At 28.2% G+C, this 19,651-nt stretch overlaps 5 protein-coding genes and 1 non-coding gene across 6 annotated transcripts; 1 reads left to right on the plus strand and 5 right to left on the minus strand.

Annotated features, from left to right (window-relative positions):
* Nucleotides 1–31: 31 nt before the first annotated feature.
* Nucleotides 32–3,880, minus strand: NET1 (Net1p; the record flags this gene model as incomplete). The annotated part of the gene is made up of 1 exon (XM_064861611.1): nucleotides 32–3,880. The coding sequence occupies one exon, from the start codon at nucleotides 3,878–3,880 to the stop codon at nucleotides 32–34; it is 3,849 nt and encodes a 1,282-aa protein (XP_064716566.1).
* A 2,505-nt stretch (nucleotides 3,881–6,385) lies between these two features.
* PWA37_005155 lies at nucleotides 6,386–6,459 on the minus strand. The gene has a single exon. It is a non-coding gene; the product is annotated as a tRNA-Ala (tRNA).
* Nucleotides 6,460–8,015: 1,556 nt separating this feature from the next.
* On the minus strand, nucleotides 8,016–9,158 carry PWA37_005156 (Ty1/Copia family ribonuclease HI; the record flags this gene model as incomplete). Its single annotated transcript, XM_064861612.1, has 1 exon — nucleotides 8,016–9,158. The coding sequence occupies one exon, from the start codon at nucleotides 9,156–9,158 to the stop codon at nucleotides 8,016–8,018; it is 1,143 nt and encodes a 380-aa protein (XP_064716567.1).
* A 726-nt stretch (nucleotides 9,159–9,884) lies between these two features.
* On the minus strand, nucleotides 9,885–12,614 carry PWA37_005157 (uncharacterized protein; the record flags this gene model as incomplete). The annotated part of the gene is made up of 1 exon (XM_064861613.1): nucleotides 9,885–12,614. One exon carries the CDS (start codon nucleotides 12,612–12,614, stop codon nucleotides 9,885–9,887), a length of 2,730 nt encoding a protein of 909 aa, XP_064716568.1.
* A 46-nt stretch (nucleotides 12,615–12,660) lies between these two features.
* On the minus strand, nucleotides 12,661–13,854 carry PWA37_005158 (uncharacterized protein; the record flags this gene model as incomplete). The annotated part of the gene is made up of 1 exon (XM_064861614.1): nucleotides 12,661–13,854. The coding sequence occupies one exon, from the start codon at nucleotides 13,852–13,854 to the stop codon at nucleotides 12,661–12,663; it is 1,194 nt and encodes a 397-aa protein (XP_064716569.1).
* A 3,251-nt stretch (nucleotides 13,855–17,105) lies between these two features.
* On the plus strand, nucleotides 17,106–19,646 carry PWA37_005159 (metallo-dependent hydrolase superfamily protein; the record flags this gene model as incomplete). Its single annotated transcript, XM_064861615.1, has 1 exon — nucleotides 17,106–19,646. The coding sequence occupies one exon, from the start codon at nucleotides 17,106–17,108 to the stop codon at nucleotides 19,644–19,646; it is 2,541 nt and encodes an 846-aa protein (XP_064716570.1).
* Between the last annotated feature and the right edge of the window lie 5 nt (nucleotides 19,647–19,651).

Here is a 19,651-nt window from a genome sequence, read left to right on the forward strand (position 1 = left end):
ATAGAAGAATCTACATTTTTTAATTTAGCATTTATTCTTCGTATAAATCAGCATCACTTGTTTCATATTCAGAAGAGGTTTCTGCTAACCTTTCTTCCGTTAAACGATCTTGCGATCTGTTTACTGAAGAAAAAACTTTTACTGGACTAGTTTTCCTTGTAACTTCTAAGTTGATATTGTTTAGCCTTTGTAATCTATTGGAGATTTTTGTTGAAGTGTTGGTCACGAATTCAAGACTACTTCGATTATCAATAGAAGTTGACTTCGAATTAATTGAATGTAATATAGAAGTGCTTCTTGATGTATTTTGTGGTGTGGACGAATTATGCACAGTTTCGTCCAAATATGGTATATTGTTGGAAGTTTTGACAGTGAACTGAACTTGTTCCATCTCTTTTATTGACATATCACTAGAACTATATGATATATTCGATATATTATCATCATCACCATCATTTGATTCTGATGAATCAAGATCAAGTAATAAATCCTCTCCCACTTCTGGATGTTTTAAATAATTCATAAATGAAGATGCTTCAATATCATCATCCTTTTTGTTTGATATAGATTTACCTGCTTTTTGGTTATTAAAACTAGAAATGTGTGTATTTAGAATATTTTTACTAAACCTTTTAGAACTTCCTAGTTCATTCAAATCATCTGATTCATCGGATAGAATAATTGTCTCCGGTACAATAGTTACAGCAGACTGTGAAAGTTTAGGAAGAACAAATGGTTGATATAAAGTATTACTTATATTATTGATTGGTGTGTTATTTTCCCTCTGTGAAGAAAAATTTTTGATCTCATTTGACATTGTTTTATTATGAGAAGCATTATTTATTAATTTATCATATTTGCTTTGCCTATTATTGATATTATGAGCAGAAATATCTGATATATTATGGTTTTCGTTTGATTGTGCTTGAGCTTGCTTAGATTTAGCAGTTGTTTTGATATTTGTATTGGTAATGCCATCATTAACGATACTTTCTTTTAGATCATGTCTCAATACAGTGGAGTCTGGTGTGGTTTTTGCTAAATTAGCAATGATTTCTTCATCAGAGGATGTATCTGTCATAATTCCTGAAGAGCTTGTTGATTCATATTCTACTTCGCTCTCTGAATAACTTCCAAATTCTTCAGTTGGATTGAAGTTATTGTCACTATCATATTTTTCTAAAGCAGCAGCTTGTCCCGACAACTTTAATGAAGCTTTACGAGCAGCATTTCTTTGTGTTCTTGAAGGTAGAATATTCCTAGGGTCTGGTTTGGAGTTGTCAATATCCTTATTTAAAACAGTTAAATATGGTTTCTTTCTGGATTTACCAATAGTTCTTTCATTGGTAAAATTTTGATGTTCTGACAGCCAAGGTGGAATTTTAAGATTATTATTTTTAAATATTTGCAATAACTCAATCTTTTGAAAACTTGGGTTATTTGGTAAGATATTGTGATAAATATTATGATTTAAAGGTTTATTTCCAGCTGCTATTTGAGGATCTAAAGTTCTACTTGAGCTTGTTGTTATTTTTTGATTATGTGTTAATGTGGATAATGCATCATGTGGACTACTTACTAACATATTGGGAGATGGTAGAGATACTTTCGATATTAGTTTAGTATTTGTTGGTGCCAAATTATTAGAAATAGTTGTGATTTCAGAAATTTGAGTGGATGGTTTAGTCATTTGATCATAGGTTAATTCTTTATCTACAATTTGATTAGGTTTAGATATTTTAGGATTTTGAGAAGTTTGTTTAGATTTTATAACTGATGATAATGATGGTGAAATATTATGCTGTATGCTAAAAGATTTTCTTGATAATGAATCATAATTTGGATGTTCCAAATCATTACTAGGTTTCTCGAATTTTTTATCTTTTTTTTGTTGTAGAGATAATTTAGAAGAATTTGTATCGATGTTGCTTTTAGAGTATGTTTCGACCTTTTTGTTTATGTTTGCGTCCAAAAGATTATTTTCAATAGTATGTGTATGTTTGACTATTGAATTTTCTGGTAAAATATCCAATTTTCTGATTAAAGACTTATTCTTGTCTTCATTTTTTTTGGATAGATGGTTCTTCACACTCAAGGAACTTACTTGATCATTGTTTTGTTGATGATTACTTTGGTCTTTATTATTGTTCAATAAAGACTTATTTCGTTCTTGATTCTGATCATTGGAGTTAGGATCATGACTTTTTACCACATTACTTGGATTATAGCTATTATTATTAATGATCTGTGTTGTTTTTTGTCCTTCTGAGTTGTTTTCCTCTTGGAATTTACTTGTAATAATATTAGGATTATTCTTATTAGAACTTGAATTTTTTTGATGTTCCATAATTTTTTCAAATATACTTTTTGATTTATTATTATTTTCCAAAAATTTGTTTTTTGACTCTAATATGTTACTTGTTTTAGTAGGTAATTCGGCCAAATGTACATTTTCTGACAATTTTTTGGACGATTGATCATCTTTCATAGGTGAGCCTCTAGCATTTGCTAGGGTACTCTGCTGTCTTTGTAAACTAGCTCTCTTAGCCATAGACAGTGCACTTGGTCTTTCAAATTTTAATTCTTTGTTTATTAAAATGTTTTTTGTTTTTTGCTTATTTATGCTAGAATTGCTAATTTCAACAGATGTTCGATTTTTATTATTAGAGGACACATTTATATTCACTGATAAATTTGAGGGTGACAGAATAGCTTTAGAAGTATCATGGATTGTGGAGGATATTCCATTAATTGGTAAACTTAAAAAGTTACCTTTTGTCGTAGGAGTTTTCATTGGGGAAATGTTATTTGATATATTTTGAGTAGCAGTTTTAAATGAATCAGAATGTCTAACTGTTTCTGTAAGATAATTATTAGTTGAATATAAGTTCTGTTGTGAATCGGTCAATTTATTTGGTGTGATAATTGACATGACTGGTGTACCCAATAAAGTTTCCTTTGGAGATGATTGATCATAAAATTCGTCATGTTCTTCAACTTTCTCTATACTTCTATTATCTATATTTCTTGTTTTTGATGGGGATACCTTTGGAGTCGATATAATATCTGAGGGTTGGAAGTTTGCGGGAGGTTTTGAAATACTTTGATCTATTGTATTGTCCATAATGACTGAATCTATATCTCTATAAACTTCTGGTGTTCTTGATGCATATATTCTTATATTAGGAATATTCTTGTTATTATTATTGTAATTGTGGTTGATTTTGTTACTAGAATATTTTTTAGGATTTACTTTTCTTCTTTTATTGTATCTTGTGTACTTTGTTTCCAAGTATTTAGGATTATTCCAATCGATATCTTTGTCGATAAACACTTTAACAATATTGTTTGTATTAAATATATCTTTAACAATGTAATCAGGATCTAGATCATTCCCATTATTATCTTGAATACTAAGAATATTTAAATCATCTGTAAAATTTGGATACATGTCCTTAAATTTTAATGAAATTTCATTGGCCAATTGATTTAAATCACTTTGTAAATTAATAAATAATAAAAATTTTTTACAATGTTTTTGAAATAATTGGTTTCGATAAGCAATTATTTGGTTCAATTTAAGTCTCCATTGTTTTAAACTGTGGTGGTTAGCTGCAATTGCCATATTATAGTTTGAAGTTGTGGAGGTACTACAGTTCAGTATTGAGGTACTATTATGGTTAATGGCGCTAGCGTTAGTGTTAACAGTAAAATGTGGATTAGTAATGTTGGTAATAGAGATTAACTTGTTGTGTTTAGAATTGTATATAGGAAATCGTATTTTTCCATTTGAATTGATTGGATTACCAATTATTGCACAGTTTGGAACCTGTAAATCTGAAGCCCTCGGTGGGATTAAAATGATCTGTAATTTAAACATAGATCAAACAAAGGCAAAATAAAGCAATTGTGTTAGAGAGGTATTAAATAAAAATGAGCAGAATGTTGGAAAACTTAGCAAACAGAGTTTATAAATAGAGAAATAGCAAAATGAATAGATATTTGCAATAAATGAAAAGAAGAGAAAAAAAAAAGAAGTTAAGAGACTTAAATGATAGTAGTACTAATAATAGAGACAGATGTCAGCGTAGGTGAGTATCCTTCAACTTTGAAATTCTTATTTTTTTTAAAAAAAAAAGAGAATTAGAGCAACGTAAGTACCTTCTCGATTGATAACTGTGTACAAAGCTGCATCTATTATTGAATGAAGGATCTTGAAGATTAGAATTGTGGCATATTTTTAATTATAAAATTGTATATTATTTGACTATTACTTTTATGTTAGTACTGGGCGCACGTAGCAAGTAAGCAATATTGCGTATAAAATAGCACTATACAACAGAGAGAAAAACAGAAAAATTATGAAGTAAAAAATGCAAAAATGTTTAAAAAAAATCTGAAAAAATTTTTTTATTAAAATTTTTAACAAAGTCGATGTAAAATTTACATACAAATTCTCAGTAAAACTAGACTAGCGCCAGTCTCGTTGACGATTTCTATGCAAATTAGGTGGAGACCTATGGAATATTTGTTAAACAACAAATTGAAGTAAGGAAGGATTTTTACTCGAGAGGCTGTAGGTGCATTTTTGAAAAAAAGTTGTATTGTAATACGGTATTCCAGGATTTACTGTGTTAGATAAAGATCTAAAAAATTGTTAACTGGATTAAGAAACAATTTGTTACAAGATTTGCAATTCCTACTGGTTTTCCAGTATTTTGTAATCTTCAAGGCGATGGACAGGTGAAGTATTTGAATAAGTCAACGGGAAAACCTATTAAAACATATGGTACTCTTAACTATATAAATTGCGTGCTGTTAGCCACGTTTTTATATAATATAAAGTATCAGATTTTAGTTGCTGTATCTCCTTTTGTAGCATTGCCTGGCTATGAAGAAAAGTTTAGCAGTTTGTTCAATTGCAAGTAGGATTAACCAAAGCATGTAATTCTGAAGGATATATAATTGGACTAATAACCCTATTTTTATCGTCCACTAATTTAAGTGCTGTTTCCCTTGCTTCTTTACTAGCATATGTTGTAATTCTGACAATATCTGTACCCGAAAATGGCTTTAGCACTGGTGCAGTCACTAATCCCTTTTTTTAATTCTTCAAATGTCTTCTTGTGATCTGAGCTCTACTTTGCTTTATTAGCGGCAAACTTGTGCAGTGGTTTGGTAATCTCACTAAAATTTTGAACAACTTTTTGGTAATACGAACATAAACCTAAGAATTGTTTCAGTTCTTTAGCTGTCTGGGGAGTGAGCCAATTTATTATTGCGAAAGCCTTTTCTGGGTCAACTTGGATACCTGTTGCATTAATCCAATGGCCTAGCCATTTAATGTTTGTCTGAAATAAGCTTGTTTTAGATTCTTTAACAAATAACCTTACCTCTCGAAATTTGTCAAACACTGGCTGGAGATACTGCGTATGAGATCGCTGATCTTTGGAACATACTAAAACGCCATCTAAATATACAACAATAGATTGGCATTTTATGATCAATTTTATTTGGCAAGTTTGAACGAATTATAATTTCGTTCTAATGGCTAATTTCCTTAATCAACCTTTAAATATCTAGATACTAATACTCCTTTGGCGATTGTATTCTAGCTTGTCTGATTGGTACTATAGATATTTCATCTTTTGCATTTTTATTACGCAATAACTTACCCATTTTTTTAATGCCTTCGATAGGAAGACAAAATGTATATAAGGCGATGATCGATTATATGCATAATATGGAAGCTATGCTTTTAATGTCTAGAGATTCAATAGTCGAAGCATAATATTGATAATCATTGTATTATAGCAAGAGGCATAGAAATTCAGAATTGTTTGAATTCAAAGATAAGGTGCCAATACGTAAAGGTGTTTATGTGGGAAATAGTACAGGCTGAAAATTTCATTGTGTATGAGTGAAGTTCATTTCTTATATCTATCCAAATGAAATATTATTGAGATTTCAACAAGATTAACTGTTATCAGAAACACATAACCGTAGGAGATATCTGCGTCTATAATATCCTAATAGTTATATGTTTCTGATAACAGTTAATCTTGTTGAAATCTCAATAATATTTCACTTGGATAGATATAAGATATAGACTCTTTCTATATCTTTAGATGTAATATTCCTATATGTCTATATATCTCTATCCCTAATCTTCTAGAACTAAATAGTATACACTTATATACTAAATATCTATTCTTATTCAATCCTTTTTCTCTCTTCGTTTGTTGTTCGTCTCTTCGTTGATAGTATCTATTTTTATGTGTGTTTGTAAAATTTTATGATATCCCTGATATTACAAATTTTGCAAAAAAAGAAACTTTAACAATACCAACTCGACAACGCGACCTAGCATGCCTAGCTTCGCCAAGTGGACGAGTCCGGAATCGAACCGAAGACCTCTCCCATGCTAAGGGAGCGCGCTACCAACTACGCCACACGCCCAGAGACTATCGGGGTGTTGTTGTGGAATAGAATAGTTATAACCATCAAGATTACATAAGATCCTGAATGAATCTAGAACTATTTATTGTCTTAATAAGCCATACACATGTTACAACATTAGATGCTGCATAATAAAGAGATTAGATTACATAAAATTTTGGCAAAATCTAGAATTTACTTATTGTTTTAATAAGTCCCACGTGTATTACTAATCATAATGATTAGAGAATTGGGGTGCAGTTCTAATCCACTAGTGCACCTAAATTAATGTAATAAATTTTAGGGTTTGAATCAGTCAGATCATTAATGTACTAATCTGAATAATCGATCGAACTCCAGAAAACATATAAAAGGACAACGTTTTCAGGAGATAAGAGATTATCTTCCATAACTTTTCTTGTAAATAATTTATATATTATAGATGAACAAAAAATAGAATAACAAGCAAGTAACAAGTTAAGTAACTCTGAATAAATATATTAGCTCGATATAAGTCGCTCAATATATAAGACTGTTTTAGTAATTATATTATCAACTATAGTTGATTATTGTCTCGATTATTTGAATAACTGTTAATATTATTTGCGCTTCCCCGAAATATACAAATAATTTCACCACTTCATATTACAACAGAGGCGCCTGTGGTATGAGGTAATTTAGATTTTTGTAATTAGTCTAAATTACTTAAGATTTTGTCTAGGACTACAGTCATTTATTGTTACTGTGTCACATTAAATGGTACATTTTGTTGCAATGAGATTAGAGAAATATTTAATAATCCAAATTTTGCATACCAAATGACAAAGAATTTTATAACAGCATATAAAAGAAAAGTTAAAATAAAATTCGTTATAATGTACACTAGTTATCTATGAATATTAAGTATGTAGTGCAAAAGAAAGTAAGTAAAATAATATAAATTTCATGCAAAGTAGTGGTATTTGTATTTAATACTGTCATGAATTAACTTATTGGTAAATTGGATCTCTAGCTTATCGAATATTTATAAAGATACTACTAAACTCCTACAGTCACAATCGGTGAGCATATTAAATATTTTTAGTTTATATGTTTTTCTTGTTATTTTCTTATGTTTGTACATACCATATAAATATATACATAGGAGTTATATAAAAATAAATAAAGTATCTTTTTATATCTTATCCTTTTCTTTTATATATCCAGAAACCATATAAAACTGTTGGAATTTGGAGCCTTCTGCGTCCATGGTAATGATAGACATCATTAAGTTATAGATACTTGTTATGTTTTTGTATTAAATACCTGTACATATTTATTATATAGTGTATTCAGTATACATTCTTTTATTTACTTTAAGTTTTCTTTTAAAGTTTTTCATTTCTTTTCAAATCTTCGAAAGACATATTTGGTGACAATTAAAATGTTTTCCTGATATTATGTACATCCGTACACCACATAATATATAGAAAAACTAATTAAAAATAATTCTTATGAAAATGACAGTAATAAACTCTCATTTTCCAACATGCCCCTTTAATTGGTTTTTCTTATAACTTCCTCCTGTTCACTATAACTTAATGATTTCCATTACCAGCATTCCAGAGGACAGTGATTGGAAGCAACTCTTTGGGTGTTAATTCATGTTGTACAATCATTCTTAATTTATTTATATCTTTATTAGTAGTGGATTTTGTTAATGGATCTGCAGGATTTTCTTTTCCACTGATTTTTCTTAGACTTAAGTCTGAATCTAATATTCTTTCTTTTAATCTTTCAATTCTAAGTCCCAAAAATTTGGTTCTTGCTTTAAAATAATCTTGTTTCAACCAGTCCAATGCTGGTTTGGAATCAGTAATTACACATATTCTTATGTTTTTAAAATCCATCATCTTTTCTAATTTCAATTTTAATAGCAATGCAATTTTCTCAGCCTGATTTATGGCATCTAATTCAGCTTCTGCTGATGATGTACATAAAATTGATGATTTTTTTGAAAATCCATGGAAAAAATTGTTTCCTAACCATATTAATGCACCACATCTTGATTTAAGATCAAATTCAGATGCTAGCGAAGCATCTGAAATCACCGTGATGTTTGATATATTTTCTACTTCTTCTCTTTTAAAAACAGTCTTTGTATCTTGTGTTTTATAAACATATTTTAGTATTTGTTCGGTTAACTCAATTACCTTTTTATGAGGATATAAAACTAATCGAGCCATTTTACTTACTGCACATTCTATATCAATTCTTCCTCTAGACCTAATATAATTTAATTTACCGATTAACTCTTGTAAATATCTTACTTTCTTCTTGTATTCCTCTTTAGTCATAATTAATTTATCTTGTTTTGGATTTATTTTAAACTTATCAATATCTGGAATCATTTCTTCTTTTAATTTATCATTTAATATCATTGGATGTTCCTTTTCTAATCTCTTTATATAGCTAGTCATGCTTAATGCTATCTCCCCTTTTTCATAATCATAATTCAAATCCATTCCCAAAATATCTGTATTAAGCATATTATTTTTCATTCCACCAACTATTTTTATTGAGAATTGTTTTTCCAATGTATTTATAAATTCATCTAATTCTTGATCTGTTCTAGCAGCAATTATACAATCATCAACATATGCTGCTATCATTAAATTACCATCCTTTGAAACGAATAATCCAGGTGAGTAAATATTATCATATAGACCCATACCATTCATAGACTCTTTTAAGGTTTCATTCCATCTTTTAGGGCTTTGTTTTAGTCCATACAATGCCTTTCTTAATGGAGTAACCTTTCTTGCATTTTTGGATGTTGTATATACAACTCTTCATTTAAGGTTGCATATAAAAATGCATGGTTGATATCTAAAGTCTTTAATTTCATCTTCTTATTGTTAGCAATAATCAATAGAATTCGCAATGAATCAAGACTTAAAATGGATGTTTCAATATCATTATAACTACTGCTTGTTTGTTGATCGCCTCTACAAACAATTCTGGCTTTATAAGTTCCATCTCTCTTAATCGTAAAAATAGAATTTGTTCCTACGATTTTATCCTTTTGTATTTTACTTTTGTCTATGGCAATATTCAAATCAATTACTTTCATATTAACTAGATTTTGTAATTCTTTATTATACGCTTCTATGAATTTAATCTTTTCTTCTAAATTTTGATTCTCAGTTATAGCTTGTTTATAAAATAATGCTCTAATCTTTCTTTCTGGAACACTTTCCCCCCGTGATTCAGGTGTGAATTCTTCCCATTTTTCTGTAGGAGTAATATAACGAATTATCTTTTTCTTCTTAAAAATCTTCTTAGGGTGTAAGTCTTTATTTTTTTATCAATATTAGTTAAATTAATCTTGGGGATATTATCAAGATTGGTTTCTTCGAAGTTGTTTTCTAATAATCTTTTCTTTAATTCTTTAATTTTAGGTTTCCTTAAGGAAGTAAAGTTTTTTTTGTCCAGTCTGTAGTATTGGTTGATTTAGTTAAATTATCTTCCTCTTTTGGTAATGTAGATACTAGTGAAACAGATTCTTTAGCATCATAATACTTTTCTTGTTCTTCGTCAATCTTAGCAACACTAATATCATTACTTTCCAGTGCCTTTTCTCTTTCTAGAACTTGTTGTAAACTGTTATTTTCATTGTTCTTTTCCTTTTCCTTTTTGTGTTCAGTTTCTATCTTCCGTTTTATAAAATTTTTAACATTGTCATTAATTTCTTGATGTAATTTATTATTAGTTGATCTCAATGATTTTGATGATTTCTTTAAATTATGTCCTATCTGACCTGTTATGTTTGTATCCATTGTTGTTATTTCTTCATGTTTCAAAATATTTTCTGCGCCTTCATTATTGCTTAATTCTATTTCTGATACTTTCCGTTGTTCAACATTATCTTTTTCTTTTTGTGTGTCTTCTTGTTCTATATTAAGAGTATCAGGTTCCTGTAGTGTTATATTGAGGTCATTCTCTAAGACTAGTTGTTTATCAGTTTCTAATTTCTTTTCTGTTGTATGTGTTTCGTTAAGTTTCTCCAAGGCATATGCTTTACTATGTTTAAATGAGTCTTCAATAATGTTTGTTTTAATTTCTTCCTGTTCAATCTTATTTTTCAATATATCCTTCCATTTACTTACCAATGAGTCTTGCATGAAACTAGCTTGATCATTTTCTTGAGATTTATATGTGCTGTTTAATTCCGGATATTGTTCGACACCAGTATTTTTATTATTATCATTATAATTAGTTTCTGGTTCATATTTGTTCACATTCAGTTCATCTTGTTCATCCTGTTCTGTGTCTACAGTATTTTGAGAAGTAATCAGCTCTTCTCCTAATGACTCTCTTGATTCCGTTTCCTCGCTGATATGTTCTTCTTCAACTTCAAAATCGTCAAACAATTCATCTAATTTAATATTTTCTATGCTTCTAGGTTCAATAATTGGCGTTACATCGTTAATTTCTTCTTGGATGTCATTTAGTAAATGTTCTTTAACTCTTATTTCATCTTCGTGTAAAACATCTACCAGATTATCATGTTCATTTTCAAAATCTGATGGTAACAATGTTACTATTTCATTCTCGTCATAATCAATGTCATTTATATCTCCAATTTTGTTTTTGACCTCATGTAAAAATGTACCAATAATATCATATCCTTTCTTCTCATTTAAACTGTGATTTATTGTATAATCTGGTAATATATAATTTGTGGTACTTATCACTCTTTTTTCTTTTGGTACATAAAAATAATATCCAAAACCTTTTGGATCCTTGGATAGTGTTATAGCCCTTTTTCCTGGTGCTTCTGTTTTTCTGCTTCTGTAATCCCATATCATAGCTGGGGCACCAAATGGTATGAATGATCTTAATTTAATTTTCACTTTATGTTTTGATATTTTCATTAATGGTGATTCTCCAACATTTTTGTTATATACGCAGTTTCTCACATTCACTGAAGCTTTAGCTGCATATGTCCAAAACCTTAAGGGAAGTCTTGATTGTAGCAATAATGTTCTTGTGTCCTCAATAATTGTTCTTATACCTCTTTCAGCTCTTCCATTAGCTTGGTGATCTTCAGTAGAAGTATATATAATATTAATACCGTTTTCGTGAGCTAATTCTTCAACTACGTGATTGTCAAACTCTTTACCCCTATCCATGATTAACTCTTTAACTTTTACATCGAATTGTTTTTCAATCCAATTTATATTGTATCCAATTTGTTCTCCTATTTCATTTTTATTTTTCTTGATATGGGTTGTTGCAATAATAAATCTCGATACACTATCCACCATTATGAGTAAATATCTTTCTTTAACATGCTCAACAGGACCAAATATATCCAAGCTCCAAGAAGCACCTGGTTCCTTTTGTGAAGTGTAGTGATTCATAGAACCAGTATAATGAAAGTGTCGATGTAATTTACCTGAAGCGCATATCTCACACCATATATTTTTAGAATTTTTTTTATCATTTATCATTTTCACATCATCAAAATTGTTCATTTCTATTGATTTTATTATTCCACTGGCTGGAAAATGATTTAAACGTAAGTGAGCTTCTAAAAGTGTGATATTAGGTTTTATCGCTAATGGATTAATAGGTTTAACTGCTCTAATTATCTTATCAGTCATCTTGACAGCTATAATTTTATCTGTATCGACCCATATGGTGTTTCCTAATTTTAAGGTTTTCGTATCAAACTCATTTTCTTTGTTCACTAGCGATTCATACCCTTTGTCTAAGGTAATGCCAGTTTCTTGATATAGTTTGTCTGCAGACAAAATTGTTGCATCTTGTTTTGGAGAATAGTATGCTGTAACACCAATTATTTTATTTCTACCTCCTTTAATTGGTAGTATCCCTTCTCCAAGTATTTCTATTGGGTTTCTATCATCCCCTACACCCCAATATTCTGGTCCTTTTATCAATGATGAAAAGTTTAATAACCAGTCTTTATTGTGTACCAAATGTATACCAGCAGCTGTATCAATAACTACTTTGTCATTAGTTTTATTTTTTGAGTATGTTTTTTTTATCTTTATATTGTACTTATTATGTATATCTTTAATGTTTGATTCTTTTCGAGTCTGTTGTTTTTTGTTCTTTTCGATTTTCATATTCTTTTCTCTGGAATCTATGTTAGTATTCATGTTCTTCATTTCTTTCTTGATGGTATTCAGTTCATTTACCTTTTCTTTTATTGATCTAGTGTTCTGATTCATTGATTTCACCAGGCCTAAGTAACTTCTTCTCTTCCTTGTCTTCTTTCTTATTATAATTTATTCCTTTCAAGTAAGTATTGTTATTATTGATTTTTCTACAATTTTTGGCATAATGTAAACACGAATTACAGTTAATACATCTTCTTTTTTCAATACGGGTTAAATTTTTTGATTCACAGTATTCTATATTCATCAATCTAATTGAATCCCGAATTGCTTTTATATATTGTTCAACATTCAATTGCCTTAAGTCACCTTTTAATTTACCGGTTAAAAAATTGTTAATCATTTCTTGTTTTACGTTTTTTGTTAATGATTCTTCAATTTTTGTTTTTAAAAAGTTATCATTTATTCTATAGAAATCATCTTTTACATGGCTCCATTTCTCTAAGTTCACCATGTACATAAATTCCTTGGTAATCCTTTCTGGTTCAGTACAGAACTCATCAACAATCAGTTCTTTCCACATTCTGTCCTTAACTCTTCTAGGGAATTCTTCACCTAGTAGCTGTTTAATAAACAAAATAGCTTCAATACCTGATTTTTCATCCAAGTCAAAATTTTCCATATCATCAGTCATAGAATTAATAACAATGTTTCTAATTATTTCCTCTTCATTTTTATCTATTTCTATTTTACCTGTCAATTGTGTAACATCATCAAAGTTCCATGATTTTAGATATCTGGATAATGATCTGAACCAGATTGGAATTTCCTCAATTTTAGATAATTTCTTGTTAAATTTATAGTTATCATTTTCATAGTAATATTTAATAATATTGCCATCTAAATTTTTAAAAGTATAATAAAAACCATATTCATCTTTCTTTGATAAAAGTATGTAACCTTTATAATTATTTATTTCTTGATTCTTTGGAATAAGATCTATCTTTTGTTCAACATCTATATTTTTTTCTATGTGAACATTGTCCATGTCTTTTCCAATTTTTAAAATCTTTTGTAGGGCCTCAATCAATTCCCCTAACTCTTTAGTTTTCTTTGTCTTTTCACTTACAGTCAAATCTGTATTAGATATGACTTGTACAATTTCTTTTTTCAAGTCATTGATTTGATCATTGATGATTTTATCGTTCCCAGTATCGTTATCATCAACAACGGCGACGCTACCATGTTGGAATTTGGAGCCTTCTGCGTCCATGGTAATGATAGACATCATTAAGTTATAGATACTTGTTATGTTTTTGTATTAAATACCTGTACATATTTATTATATAGTGTATTCAGTATACATTCTTTTATTTACTTTAAGTTTTCTTTTAAAGTTTTTCATTTCTTTTCAAATCTTCGAAAGACATATTTGGTGACAATTAAAATGTTTTCCTGATATTATGTACATCCGTACACCACATAATATATAGAAAAACTAATTAAAAATAATTCTTATGAAAATGACAGTAATAAACTCTCATTTTCCAACAAAAACATTGTTGTTCCTCTGTATGAATAATATTAGTATATATGTCTTTAGCGTTGGTGATCATATTATATGTTATTATTATGTATTATTATTATTTTAATGTGTAGAGTAATTTCCCCTCGATCTCTTAATTGGGAATTAATAATTATATGAATATAAAAGAAACATATGATAAAATGTATATAAATTATTCATCCAGATTGGAAAACTACTAAGTAAAGTCGTCTACTTATATATGTTTACCTTTTGGCAATTTTTCATTATATATTAGTTTATTTTGATTCTGTTTGATCTTATCTCCGTAATATTGAATGTGCAAAACAAACATTTTTCCTCTCTGATATATTTACATATTACCCAAACCGGTAATATATCATTCCAGCAGTTGCCACACTAAAATCTTTAAATAATAAAAAACTTCTTTAATAAACAATACTCATGATAATAATTTTGGCATATATTGTACATAATTATATAGTATGTTTATATATAAACACAAATTGATCCTTCTTCTTTTTAATTTTTTTTTCTTATTGATTATTCGTAAGAGGCCCAAATTAGAAATCCTGAAATACGTAGCCTGTGAGTAACGTCTAATATTGAGATAAAGAACTTGAAACAACCGAAACTCTGGACCCAAGGTTGTGAGTGTATTCGAATAAACAAATGATCGTCGGATAAACATTGGTGGCAGAATACTAAGAAGCTTACTTAAGATACCCTTGATTATTGAGAGATAGTGCCAGAGGTAATTATAATTATTAACATTATCAACATAATCAATAATAAGAACAAGATCAAGAGTATTGATAACAACTAGGACAAATCTATTTAATAGTTAGAATCAATCAATTATATAATTTGTAAGTGTTTATATATAATTAATACCCATATTTTAGTATGCAACTTGAGATAATCCCTTAGAGTATAATAGTTATTCAAATTTCCAATTAAATCAAAAAGGCATCACCTACAACAAGATAATTTATCTTTCACAATTCTTCTTGTTTATATTGTTAGAAAATAAATAATTTGCTCACCATTTTATCTTCTTGAAAATTGTTGAGAATTAGCGCCTTTAGTTATTGGATAAATAGTATACATTCTTGATGCTATGTTTATATATATATATATATAGTGTACAAAATTATGATTAAGTTCATCAGTTCTTTTTATTTATATATAATATAATAAGATGATTATAAAGGATGAACAAGGGAAGAAACATAATATGAAAAAAATGTTAGCTTTATATATTTTTTCATATTTGGAATATTTCGTCTACATACGGTATCAAATTGTTAATAAGGTTTGTTTACATCTACTGATAAATAAACAATTTTACTTAGAATTTATATAAAAATTAAAAAATATTTTTAATTTATTATTACTATTTTACTTTTGTTATTTTTAATCATATAAAGCGTTAATTTTTAATATCAATAAAACAATATGGTTAAATATAATGATTTTCTTTGGTGTATTTTTGTATAATAAAAAATCTCTTGAACAAGGTTTAATATAGTTGGAAGTTTTTTAAATAAATTCACTGCCTCATACTAATCATTGTGCACATAATTGTACCAATGTTCAACTCAAACAATTAGATGTTACTATTAGATTTGTGGTTTTGTCCAAAATCTGGTTTAATTCTTTAAATATCATTTTTGTTAGGGTATTTTATGCAGAAACCCAGAAAAAATGTGAATGATATGATTATCATAAGTTATACACATTTGAAAAATAATATTACAAAATATGATCAATATCTAGTATTATTAGTGACAGTCTAAAGTCATTGTTTTATAGATTTGCATTTAAGAAGAAGTCATAATACTCCTACAACCCTTTATGTTTTACTATGACTCCTTAGTATGTTCTTTTATATTTAATATATAGAGATAGTAAGCTAATTATAAGCATTTAAAGTAGATAACTTGTTAATGTATTTTTTGTACCTCCTATATAGATATAATCTTTTCTAAGATTTAATATTGTCATTTTTTCTTCGTTACATTATATTGTTGCTAGGATACTTTTGTTCTCTAAGATTTTAATAATGATTGTTCTCATTAACACGGTTCCGATCCTATTATATAAGGAAACAATATTGATAAAATACTGACTATCTCATATTAAAAGAAAAAATTTTCAAGTTTTAAGACGCCTATATACTTAGAAGCAATAAAAGATGGAACTAGATAATGGAAAGATAAATAGGTTCTTACTTATAATACTCTATTTATGGTTCGAATAATACTATATCGTTTGTTATATGTATTTTTCATTTCAGGATTCTAGATAGTATATCTTACAAGAAATGACCAAAATATATGAGACTAAATAGTTAACTTTCCAATAAATATATATGCACACTTCATTTATTCATACCATAATAATCCTGGGATAATCCCTTAACTTTTCTTCCCTGATATAAGTTAATAAAAGTAAGAATTACCAAATAATTTTAAAATTAATGTACAAGATCAACATGAAGTAGTGTGTTCTATATACATACAAATATATATGAGTGTGTCTGTGTGTCTGTGTATGTGTTTTTCTTTAATAGTATAGAGAGCTAATAACTTTTAATTCCTGAAAGAATTGTGAAAATTAAAAAAAAAAAAAAAGAACATAGTTAAAATAAGGGATCCCAGTAAAATAAGAGACGAGTTGTTATTCTTGAAAGAACTATGGATACATACAAAGAGTTGATATATTGTATGGGAATTAACAAAATATTCAAACATAAGGTTAATTTTATATTTATCTAAAATATTCATTTACTGGAATTTGTCTTTTTAACCATAAGATAAAACGAAGTCTTATATTAACAAACCATTAAGTTGTTTCTTTATAGTATTATTGTGAGATTACAATTATCTAGTTAATGTATTAATAATTACCGGTTAATAATACCATAAAAAGATATATACGATAAACAGAGATATTACCAAAACGTTTTTATATGAATTTAAATTAGTAGCAATATGACTACTGGACAAATGCAGAAAAGATCAACAATGTTCTTTGAACATTGTGATTCACCAATCAATATCTATAGAAATTTTAACAAGAATCTGCCAACATTGAAGAATGAGGCAACTAGAAAACTAAATAAAAAAAACATATTAAGTATAGATGACATGGATATGATTTCATTAAAAACTGACTTTGATAAACAAATGGTTTTGGGATCCCCTATGTACTTGGAATCAGATGAAGAAATTGAAATAACCAAGGAATATAATAATAACCTTGCCTTTGATTTACAATTTTGTAATGATAATAATACAAATATTGATAATTGTTGTCAGAAGGTAGTCCCAACTAATTCAAAGCATTTTTGTTTTAAGGGGATTAAAAATTGTAAAAACCCCGTCTTACAATTAACATCAATAAGAAGAAAATATATTACATCTTCTTTTCAAGATAATAAATTGAATGCAAAATATAATATAGATACTTGGTTACTCTATCCTAAACCATTACCGAAATTTTGGAAGTTTGAAAAGGACGATAGATTTAAAAGGCAGAATTCGGAATTAGACTTTCTTAATACTTCAGAATATCTTATTCATAAAAAACCAGGAATAAGAGACATATCTTATACAGGTAAATATTTTGATATCAATCAATATCAAGAGGAATTTTCTAAATTTAGAGAATTAAGGGAAAAAGATTGTACTTTTATCAAAAATGATTGCAGAAAGATTCCAAATTTTACAGAATTCAGGAAGGATTTCGAATATGTTATTGGAATAATTCAGAATCATAATATTAATTCAATGTCAGAAAAAAGATTATCATATTTACTTAATAAATTTGATTTATTTCAACATTTAAAATCCAATTCTGAAGTTCTGGAGAATAAACAAGTCCCATATAGAGATTTTTATAATTCAAGGAAAGTAGATCAAGATCTATTACTAAGTGGAATCATATCTCAAAGACAGCTTAGTGAGTTTATATGGAATAAAATCAATTATGAAGCAGATAAAATAGTATATTGTACTTCAAACAATGAAAAACTAACTGTCAAAGATTTCTTCCAATTTGGTAAAGAAAATGGTGAAAAAACATTAGATATTGGATTAAAACTAATTGATGATGAGTTTTTAGATTGGTATAAAAACATTTACCTAGTAACATATCACATAATACAACTGCCCCTCAAACAAATCGAAAACATTTTAACTGGGAAACAATTTAGATACTTTTTGATAGCTAATACTTTTTTGGAATTTGATAACTATATCGAAGGTCAATACTTAGCAGAAATTTTAATTAAATATTCCATTCACCCATTAGAAAAGTCTAAATATCAATTAGTTCAAATCTCTATTGATTATCAATTTATGAACAAAAATGATAACTGTAATAGTAATTGGTGGGTTAAATTTGCTAAATGGGTTGTTAAATGGAAATTAATTTCGCATAATATTCGTTGGAATATACGTATTTCAAGAGTATTCTCAAATTTATTTAAATATAAAATGGTACGTAACTTTGAAGAATACTTTGATTTGTTTTTTGAACCTCTTATTAGTGAACAAAATAACATTAATTTGCAATACTGTTTAAGCACTGTATGTTCGTTCGATATTGTAATTAGCCAATCCGATGAATATTTATGGAATGAGTTCCCTGATATCAATTTATCACCTAAGGAATGGATTGCCAATGGTGATAACCCTACTATATCACATTATATGTACTATTTCTATGTCAGATTAAGTGCATTCAATCAAATGAGGTATGAAAAGAACCTGAATACCATTACATTGAGAAGCTACTGTTCTCCAACTGCATCTACAAGAAGTTCACAATTTAGTATTCATGATAACTTTTTTACTGAAAGTATTGAGTCATTAGTGTGTAATCTTTTGTTGTGTAATGGTGGACTTTTAAGAGGAGAAGGTCTTTGGCTAGCACCTGCAACATTAGAATATTTATTTTATTTGTTTCAGATTCCAATTATAGCAGCACCACTGTCATCCATTTCTTTGCACTCCTCATTGATTCAACATCCAATATCAGAAACATTTTATTATTCTAATGTGAATAATAGTAGAAATAAAAATAACATTAACCACTCTAGAGATGTAACAGTTGAAGAACAGACATCTTACAGAAATAATCCATTTATGAATTTAGTCAAAATTGGGTTTAAAGTATCAATATCTTCAAAATCAATTTTATTTAATTCTTCCTATACACTCGAACCATTAATTGAAGAGTATAGTGTTGCTGCTAGTATATATTTATTAAATGCAGCAGATCTTTGTGAATTAGCTAGAAATTCAGTTTTATGCTCTGGTTATGAAGGATTTTACAAGGCACATTGGACTGGAGTTCTTAGTATGGCGCTTGATAATTCGCCAATATCTGAAATGATTGGTTTAACAGATATTTGGTATGATAAAAGAGAAGACACAAGAATCAAACATAATGTGCCAAATATAAGACGCAAATATAGAATTGATACTCTTAATCAGGAATGGGACTTTATTGATTCTCGTTTTGTTTAAAAGGA

The sequence above is a fragment of the Arxiozyma heterogenica genome, assembly GCF_036370985.1.
Source record: "Arxiozyma heterogenica strain weizmannii chromosome Unknown scaffold_9, whole genome shotgun sequence".
Taxonomy (NCBI): Eukaryota; Fungi; Ascomycota; class Saccharomycetes; order Saccharomycetales; family Saccharomycetaceae; genus Arxiozyma; species Arxiozyma heterogenica.